This window comes from Solanum pennellii, chromosome 12, assembly GCF_001406875.1.
Source record: "Solanum pennellii chromosome 12, SPENNV200".
Taxonomy (NCBI): domain Eukaryota; kingdom Viridiplantae; phylum Streptophyta; class Magnoliopsida; order Solanales; family Solanaceae; genus Solanum; species Solanum pennellii.
In genome coordinates, this window is record NC_028648.1 from 5,522,532 (window position 1) to 5,532,962 (window position 10,431).

At 29.3% G+C, this 10,431-nt stretch overlaps 1 protein-coding gene across 1 annotated transcript; it reads right to left on the reverse strand.

The window, feature by feature from the left end:
• Positions 1-3,398: 3,398 nt before the first annotated feature.
• LOC107005246 (monooxygenase 2-like) lies at positions 3,399-6,345 on the reverse strand. Its single transcript, XM_015203785.2, has 6 exons — positions 6,215-6,345; positions 5,633-5,779; positions 5,415-5,480; positions 4,784-4,949; positions 4,453-4,684; positions 3,399-4,125 (listed from the first exon to the last, which is right to left on the reverse strand). Exons 1-6 carry the CDS (start codon positions 6,286-6,288, stop codon positions 3,587-3,589), a joined length of 1,224 nt encoding a protein of 407 aa, XP_015059271.1. The 5' UTR covers positions 6,289-6,345; the 3' UTR covers positions 3,399-3,586.
• Positions 6,346-10,431: the final 4,086 nt, after the last annotated feature.

Below are 10,431 nucleotides of genomic sequence, written 5' to 3' on the forward strand. Positions count from 1 at the left end.
AAATAGTATAATTTGATGAACCATGTTTTTATTATTTTATTTATTATTTTTTTATCTCACTTTAGTTTATCTATTTTTTATTTCACATTTTATTTTATATGAATTGGAAGAACTAATTGAAAAACAAAATCTAATAAATGAAAATATTGATCCCATAGTTGAAGATTTTGTAAATTTTTTAGTCAAAATTGTTCTCTATTTGCTTTGGTTTACTTATATGTTAATTGCGCTCCACGAAAATATTTTGTAATATTAAATACTTGTATTTTCTATACTATGAAAATCATATTTTTGTAATTCTTTTGAAGTATAATTAAATATAGATCAAAATAAATAAAATAGTGAATATAAATATTTAATATATATTTTATGAAATTTAAAAATAGGACAAACATATATGCCAAAAAAATTTATTCATGCATTTGATATATTAATTTATTTTTGTTAAATATGTATCTTTTGAAAATTTTAAATAAAAGATGAATACAAATGACTAAATAAGTTAATTTGATTTTTAATATATTTTATAAAAATAAAACACAAAATTTTGTACATAAAAACTTTTCATATGAGTATGATTGAATAAACACAAAATTATGATTAAAATTTTAAATTATTTTAATATACTAAAGTAATGAGTATATATCTTAGGGTGTCCATGTATTAATTTCATATAGAAAGAGATGCAATCATTGATTTGAGAATGCAAGAAGTATATTTGAAATGAAAGCATATTATCAGAGTATTCAATTTAATTAATTTTTGAATTTTATTATTCTATACACATAATATGTGAAGAGGTTTATTATCTATTAAATATTTTTACGTAGTTTATATGAATCTATTTATCTTTATATTTCATATAAAAGATATAGATTAAAATATAGTAAACGAGTTAAAAATTTTTCTAGAAAAACATATTCTCATTCGAGGTTGAATATATTGAAACTTAATAATAGCGTAACATTTTGGATAACATTCTTAAAAGACAAATTTGACAAATGATAACAATTATCTTTGATATAAATGCAACTAAAGAATCTAAAATACCAATAGATGTGATTCATGCAAAAATCATACAACTTTAAATTGTATATTTAAAAAAGAAACAAAAACAATTGAAAAACGAATTATTCAAAGGAGTTTTATCATATCAATATGAAAAAGAATAATAAGACGTGTAGATGTATTTCATTAGTATTTTTCAGTTACTTTACAATATAATTCTTATATACTCAAGAAAAAAAGTACATCGGAGTATATGTTGTAATATAAAGATTGAAATTCATTGATATTCCAATAAAATGTAGAAAGTGACATATTAACTACCTGTCCAAACAAAAAAATTACTAAGAAAAATATATTGACATTTGACGTATTGATTAATAATGTACTATCCCTCATTTAATAGATTATAGATGTTAAATTTGTTAAGTTTCATTTCAATCGTCATCTCAAAACGATCTTCATAACTAATATATAAGTAAAAAAAAATAAAGTGATAATATTACGTTTGAAAATAAAGAGAACTATATAATTGATTTGGAAAAAAGTAATTCTTTAATATTTATTTTAAAGACCGCGCGAAGCGCGGCCAAATTCCCTAGTTAATTATAATTGGAGAGAAAATAGTCATGGGTGTAGGGCCTGTCAAATGAACAAATGCAAGTGGACAAGGAAGCATTTTACATGTAACCAAACACCGGGTGAGAAATAAAAAAAAAGCATTTACATGTAACTTATTATTCTCAAATCTACTATAAAAAACACATTTTTAAAAAATATTGTATTCTTTTGCATCATAGACTAACACATATACATGTTTAACATAAAATAACTATTAATTTATGTTTGAACTCTATAAATATAAGTCTATTAAAATATATGATTTATTATCTTTGGAAACTAGCATTAAAATATAATTAATAGAATATATATACGTGCAAATGCACGTAACCAAGACTAGTATTATTACAAATGGGAAGCTCCAAAGATGAAAATTGAATTACTATTTTATCCATAGACTAATTAAACATCTAATTAATGAAATAATATTTTTTAAAATTATTTTTGAATTCTAAGTTATTTATTAGAAAGAGAATATGGAAAATCAAGAGTCAATTATGATTTCTTAAAAAGCCAATTTTCATTAAAAACATAATAATAAAAAATTATTATCATTATTAAAAATGGGAAAAAATTTAGCAAAGTTAAATTATTTTTTTTCATATATTAAATTAGGCACACTGCAACTAAGTTCCAATCCGATAACATGACCGATTAACAAGTCACAGATGACCCCGTCATAATTAAATTTTTAACAGTACTATGACAAGAAACATCAAATGTGAGTTTTTATGCTAGAATTAATTACTTTCACGCTAATAACTATAAATCTCAAATTATTAGTTACAAGCAAAATTTCAATTAAATGTTTCACTCTTGGTGGCTAGTACCAATTATTCTTTATTTGTTTTCTCTAAATAATGTTTCCGTTTCGAGGTCATCGACTATCTCTGCCGTTCTTGTCACCAAAGACAATGTGAATTAATGATACCATGTGGAATTTTTCAAATATGATGAGATGGAAAATAACTAAAGCAGTAGTCGTAGCAAATGCTAAGAATAACAAGGTTCTTACATAGACCACAAAAAATATTCATGATATTATTCCAACATTGCTTGTTAATATTATACGAGATCTATAATATATATCCTGTAGGTGAATTATGTGAAAGGTTTAGGTACGACAATGAATCTCATCTCATGTTGCCAAACCAGTTAAGGATTGAGCCATGAATCATATGAAGCCACCAGGAGTCCAGGGACCAGGTCCTTTAAACCCTAAACTCTAAACCCCAAATCCGAAAACCTAAACCCTACTTTTTAGAGGACGAAGACGACTTCACCAAATAATACTCACTATGTTCCAACTTTCTGTAAATATTGTTTGCATTTCAATGTCATTGACTATCTCTGCAGTGTGTGTTACGTTACGCAAGACAATGTGAATTGGTCCCATTACGTAACACACCCTGTACAGAAATTCTCTGCAGACTTCTAACAAATTTCCAATGAGAAACTATACAACATCAATTAAAGACATGATTTAACACCTGCATTTCCTCCTACATCTACTTAGAGTATGTAACAAAACAATGATACCTTGTGTAATTTGGAAGTCACTGAACCAAAGTAGTGGTCCACGGTAAGATAAAGAAGTCTTTTTTACTTTCTTAAACTTCGTGTCAAATCAAAACAAGACAGACAAGTTGAAATAAATGAAGTATATCTAATTGCACAAAATAATCTCAGATAAGAAAACACTTATTGTATACTTCAGATTTACCTTTAACTCACTTTTTCCATGATAACTATAAAATGCAGATGTTACCATATTTGCTTCTAAACAACTGATGTTCTTGGATATCTTTGATGTAGTACACAATTTCATTATTGCAAAATAAGGATCCGATTCGGTCTTACAATTCTTAGACACAACTAAACCAGAACATGTATGCTAGATAGATATTAAACAAAGTCCATAAAAGATATTCATAGCCTCTGAAGGATCCAATTGGAGCTACTAAGAAACATCTAGTTTTCCGCAGTCGAAGTTAGCAATTCTTAGTGTAACTGATATAGTAACTCCACCTAAAAAATGTTGTCTTAAGAAACTGATTATCTTGTTATCACTCTCTTGTATGAAACCAGATAAATAAGCAGCACTGATAAATGTAAAACTTCTCCATCTCCTCTCTTTAGCATATTTCTCGAGTCCTTTTCTAATCCTCATAGATTCATCGTCTTCTTGTTCTGTTATCGGCCTTATCAAGGCTTCTCTGAGGCACTTTGCGATAACAACACTGTCCTCTAAAGCAGAACATCCACCTTGACCAAGATCAGGAGTCATGGGATGAAGTGCATCACCTACCACGCAGACGTTATTTTTCAAAATATTCCCAAACAGAACATTCCATGGTACTCTCAATTTCAGCTGAGCAATAGATATAGAGTCGAGCTTTGTTCTGTCTATAACGGTGGAGAGTTCTTTAGACACATTACTAGCCTTGTTCAACACGAATTGCTTCAATTTCATTGGATCTTGTTCTGCATTTCCATCAACTGCATAAAATCCCAATTAAAATGAACAACTAAACATGACTAGTTTATGAGATGTAAGATATCTAGACAGCTCGGTGCACTAAGCGCCTGCTATGCACAGGGTTTGGGGGAAGGCCTGGACCACAGGGGTCTATTGTACGCAGTCTTAACCTGCATTTCTGCAAGAGTCTGTTTCCACAGCTCAAATCTGTAACCTCTAGGTCACATGACAGTAACTTTACCAATTACGTCAAGGCTCCCACTTCAGAGAGGTAAGCTCTCTAGCCAACACCAATATACTTCAAAAAGTAAATCTTTAAAAGAAACGGTATGTAGGAGGTGGCTTACAATGAACAACAGATGGTGTGAATGTGCAAAACCAGTATAAACTCTTCTCATCACTAGGAAGAAATCCAAACCGAACTCCACCTCCAAAATATGCGTGGAACTTAGGCTGATAACCATGTTTTTCGGGATACTCAACAAAGCCTCTAATTGCAGAGCGCCCAGAATAGACAGGTTTCTGAAGCCCAAGCCAGTTTGCCACCACAGAATTGACTCCGTCACACCCAATTAAGGCCTTAATTGAAGCTTATTAAAGTTAGTCACGTGTTAAGACTAACGTAAGGAATTGATATAATGGTCAAAAATACGTCTGAAATATCAGCGAAAGATTTACCTTGGTTCTAATAGTGCAACCATCTGCAAGACGTACCAATTTCAATGGTCCAGATTCTTCAATGGAATCTACCTTAGAAGAATATCTAATAGCGCCTTGAGGCAGTTCATTAGCTAATGTCTCCAACAGATCTTTTCTTCTCACACAACGACTTTCATACTCCACACTGCAACGTAATATAACTGACCTTAGATGACTATTGACTTCAAAAATAGAAAATGTTAGCTGACGAATGATCAGTCCATCCAATAGTCGGAAGAAAGACATACAAAACCACGTCAACTCAGTACTAGTAAACAATTTAGAAAATTCAGTATGCAGCATCCTTGATTCATAAGTCCTTCGTAAACAGATGTGATTGTTCTCTACAAATATCGATGCTGTGAGAACCGGAGGTTAAATACATTAGTGGTTCTTACTGTACTTGAATTACTTCGACGTTTGTGAGGAATTTTTTAAATCGATGGTTAGAAATTTATACATCTCTATATAGAGTTCAGATTCGAATTTGCCTTACAAACTAAATTATCAAGTGTTTGGAAGAAAATGAAGATACATAAAACGAATAGATAAAAGGACTTATATAACCGACCCCAAACCCAACTAATACGAAAATTGATATAACGCTAACCTGTTATTCCCCACAAATGATAACTCCTTGATAGGTGCACCTGATTCCGCTGAGAAACTTTTAAACCTGCACATCAACTCGAATGCATTTTGGACAATCAGTACCTTTTTTTTTCAGAGCTAGAACTCCGGAAAACACATTTGACCATAAAAATACGAAATTGAACTTCAAGTTGCTAGTAATAGTAAATCCTAACTAATAATATAGAGGTAACTCACCCAGTAATGGATAAAGAACGTTGTCTAAGAGAGTCCCCAATGTCCAATGCATCCAAAGCTCTCCAGGCATTAGTCCACAACGCCAATGCAAATCCAGTAGCTCGCAACGAATCAGCTGATTCCAACACAATACTCCGCAGCCCCAATCTACATATTACATACAACACACACCTTCCGCCAAGTTATTTCTCAAATCGTCACTCAACTAACAGCACTATTATACCAAAAAAATCATCATATTCTAGAGAGACATAATATATAAATACATCATCTAACTTAGCCCCACATCTATGTCCTCCAACTCTGAATATGTACAAGTAGACACATAAACTACTCAAAAGTTGAACAAGCAAACACAACGTCCTATGTCTTATCTAACAGTTCGGCAAGAGATTTAAAATCTGCAGAAATAGATTCACAAAGCAGCTCAAGGGTTCGGATGAACCAAACTTACCTGACATCCTACGCGTATTACTACTTATGTACGTCCAAGATTGGAGGACATAAATGCTCGTTGAGATTAAGTTCTTCTAAATCAAAATTTTAGAATTATTGAACAAGTAATAGAATAGAAATTATTACCTGTGAAGGGCCAAAGAAGTAGCAAGACCAGCTATACCAGCACCAACAATTACAATATTTTCTTCAGTCTCCATTATTTCTCTGTTTCTCCCAATTTATTTTTAATTAATAGATGCAAAAATCCTCAATATATATATATATATATATCCAATCATTATTAATTAAAAGCAAATGGGTCCAAAGAATATAAATGACGCAAGCTCCTACGTTAGCATTTTCAACATTAGTCAATATTGACGTTAGCCGCCATTGACGGACGTTTTAACTTAAACAGACTAGTACATCATGTTGTACTCATTGATAGGACCGTTTCATCCTTGATCAGAGATTTTAAATTTAAATATAAGATATGAAATTTTGTAAAAGCTCTATTCTAGAAAGGGTTGTAAAATGCGTGAATAGTGAACAAGTTAAAATGAGTAAAGTATTATTTTTTCAAATATATTTTTATTTTTTGTGTATATCTTTTCGAGCTTATTTTTTATTGACGTTGATATGGTAAAGGATAGAACAACAAAATTGATTAATTTATTAATGATTTCTTAATTATTGTGTAATATACTAGCGTCCATTTAATATGTAATGGAAAGAGTAATGTTAATTAAAAAGGTATATTATATAAATATGTTATTAAATTTAATTTCAGTTAATATTTATATTTTTTAATTACTTTAAATATACACAAATAAATATTTTAACTAGCATAATATTAAATAAATAAAAAATATGCATATTACGTGATATAATAATATAGGACCATACGTATGATGTGAACTGTCATATAAAACATCAAAGTAAAATATATGTTTGCGAGTACACAAATATAAAAATCTGTTCCCTTTAAGATTAAAAAATATAGATATCACTTTGATGTCGAAAAAATTAACAGATCCAACCAATAATAGTAATACAATATTATCAATGATGACACAGCCAATAAAAGATGACTCGTGGCATTAAACAGCGAAACCGTAGTATAAATATATTATTAAATAAATATTTAGGCAAAGAACAGATTACATGTTTTTAAAGGTAAAAATAATATTTTTTTAATGGAAAAAGGTTAAAAATATTCTTAAACTATCTGAAATAGTTTATATATAGCTTAAAATTATATTTTGGTTCAAAACTATCCTTCCCGTCAAATTATTGGGTTGAAAGTGCCCTTCTAATTAACAGAAATTGTTAAATGTCATTTGGATGCCACATGACATTCCAATAGATTTTTACTGCCACATAGACTAAAAGGAAAAGGATCAAAAGTACACTTAAACTATCCAAAATAACTCATATTTACCTTTAAACTATATTTCGGATCAAAAATACACTTTCGTCAAACTATTGGGTCAAAAGTAACTTTCTTATTAGCGGAAGTTGTTAAATTCCACATGAGCCACATTGACTAGATCCCTAAATCTTAATTACTCATTTTCCCCTCATTTCATTATTTTCCAGAAACGATTTCACCCCTTATTCCTCATTTCGCGGCTAAGGTTACACAGTTTTCTTCGTCGCTAGGTTTCAAAATGGATATTCGTGGTTATAGGTTAGTAAACTTTTTTCTTATTTTATTGTATTTACAACCATGAAAATCTACTTTGAAACTCAGTTCCGAAGAAAGTTATGAAACCTTGGCCGCGAAATGACGGAAAAATTGTGAAATTCTAACTATCATACTTTGAAATCGTAAACGTAATAAAATAAGAAAAAATATTTACTAGCCTACAACCAAGAATATCCACTTTGAAACTCAGCCCGAAGAAAGCTACGAAGCCTTAGCTGCGAAATTAGGGGAAAATTATGAAATCCTAATTATCATGTTTTAAAATCGTAAACATAATAAAATAAGAAAAAATATTTACTAACCTACAAGCATGAATATCCACTATGAAACCCAGCCACGAAGAAAAGTATGAAATCTTAGCCGCGAAATGAGGGAGAACGAGTGAATATATCATTTCTGAAATAATGAAATAAGGGGGGAAGTAATTAGGATTTAGGGATTTAGGGATTTAGTCTATGTACAAGCATGAATATCCACTATGAAACCCAGCAACGAAGAAAGTATGAAATCTTAGCCGCGGAATGAGGGAGAACGGGTGAATATATCATTTCTGAAATAATGAAATAAGGGGAGAAGTAATTAAGATTTAGGAATTTAGGGATTTAGTCTATGTGACAGTGAAACCTTATTGGCATGCAATGTGGCATCCACATGACATTTAACAACTTCTGTTGATAAGAAGGATACTTTTGATCCAATAGTTTGACGGGAAGGTAGTTTTTAGCCGAAATATAGTTTAAGGGTAAATATGAACTATTTCGAATAGTTTAAGGGTATTTTTGATATTTTCTATTTAGTCTACGTGGCAGTGGAATCCTATTGGCATGCAATGTGGCATCTATATAGCATCCACATGGCATTTAACAATTTCCGTTAATAAGAAGGGTACTTTTGACCCAATAGTATGAGGGAAAGGGTAGTTTTGAGCCGAAATAAAGTTTAAGGGTATATATGAGATATTTCGAATAGTGTAAGGGTATTTTTGAGCCTTTTCCGTTTTTTTAATAAGTTTATAATTACAGAAATTCTTAAAATGATACTCCCTCTGTCCCTATTTACTTGTCCATATTTCTTTTTATATTTGTCCCTATTTACTTGTCCATTTTAACAAATCAAGAAAGGACAATAATTTTTTTCTTGATATGCCCTTATTTAATTCTAGAAAATTTTTAGTACTACTAAGTTGTAATCCATGCTTTTTGGAACCAGAAAATACATTTATTATACTTGGAGAGTTGCATAATCTTTTAAGTTAAGGGTAAAATTGTAACTAACCTATGATAGCCATTAGTCTCTTAATATGTGTGTTACTTCTAAAGTGGAAAACTAAATAGGGACAGAGGAAGTACAATAATATAAGCGCTGATACATTAATCTAATGCGTAAGATACATTAATCGTTAAGTAAGACACATTACATTTTATACATGAAACACTAATTTAATGTACATTTTATACATAATACACTAATCTGATGTACAAAATACATTAATCTGACGCGCGAGATACATTAATCTAATGCACTGATATATTAATTTGATGCGCAAAAATGAAAAATTTTGGAGATTTGTTAAACTAATAAGGAATAATGATAATAAAAAAACTTAAAGGTGAAATTTTGAAAATTTACAAACTAATATGAAATAATAGTAATAAGAAAACTTAAATTGGTGAATTTCCATAATTTTTTATAAATATTTTGGTAACCAACAAATGAGATATACTCGTAAAAATTAAATAATATAATAATATCTATTGGGTTCCAACTCCAAAATCAACAAAATTTCTATTACTTATGACTTTTTAAAGGTAAATTCTAGTAGCTCGTTTAGTTGATTATTTGAATTTTCATTTTAGGTTTAATTTTTCATCTTAATTTTTTTAAAAGAATAAAAGATTTAGCAAAATAAAAATCCAAGCAATGTTATATAACAGCGAAATAAATGTATTTGCTAAATTATGTACCACTATAGTTCAAAATCAACAAATATGTACAACATATAACCTTTTTAAACAACCATATAAGCTTTAAAACTAAATTATAGATGTGTTTGGTAAGAAGGAAAATGTTTTCTTCGCCAATTAATTAAGTAATTTCCTTCCATTTTTCCCCTTATTAATGTATATATATATATATATATAATTATAACTCCTCTTGCAAAAGCATTTAAAATATTTATGGATTAAAATTTTAATAGAAAGGATTAATAACATCCTCAAGGTATAGTAAATGGCTCAAAAGATGTCCTATTTTCAAATATTAATTAATTAAATGCCCATAAGATAATTTTCAAAACTAAAAATGTCCTTCAATTATGACAATAGCATAAATTAATTTTTATTTAAATTAAATACATGGTCAATAGAATTATAACATGGCATCTTACGTTAAATAGAATGGATTCAATTAAACCTTAAGAGAACAATTTCAAAATATTGCATAAATTAGATAGAAAATGAGTAATATGCTTTTTGAAAATAATGAGAGATTATAATTATAAGTAAAAAAAATTTTGTTCACGATACCTAGGTTGGAGAATTAGTCCACGTGGTTTGCTACATCACTAACAGCGAAAATAATTTTTTATTTTAATATATAATAAAAAAATAAGTGATCTATTATACATAATTTTTATTTTAATATATAATAAAAA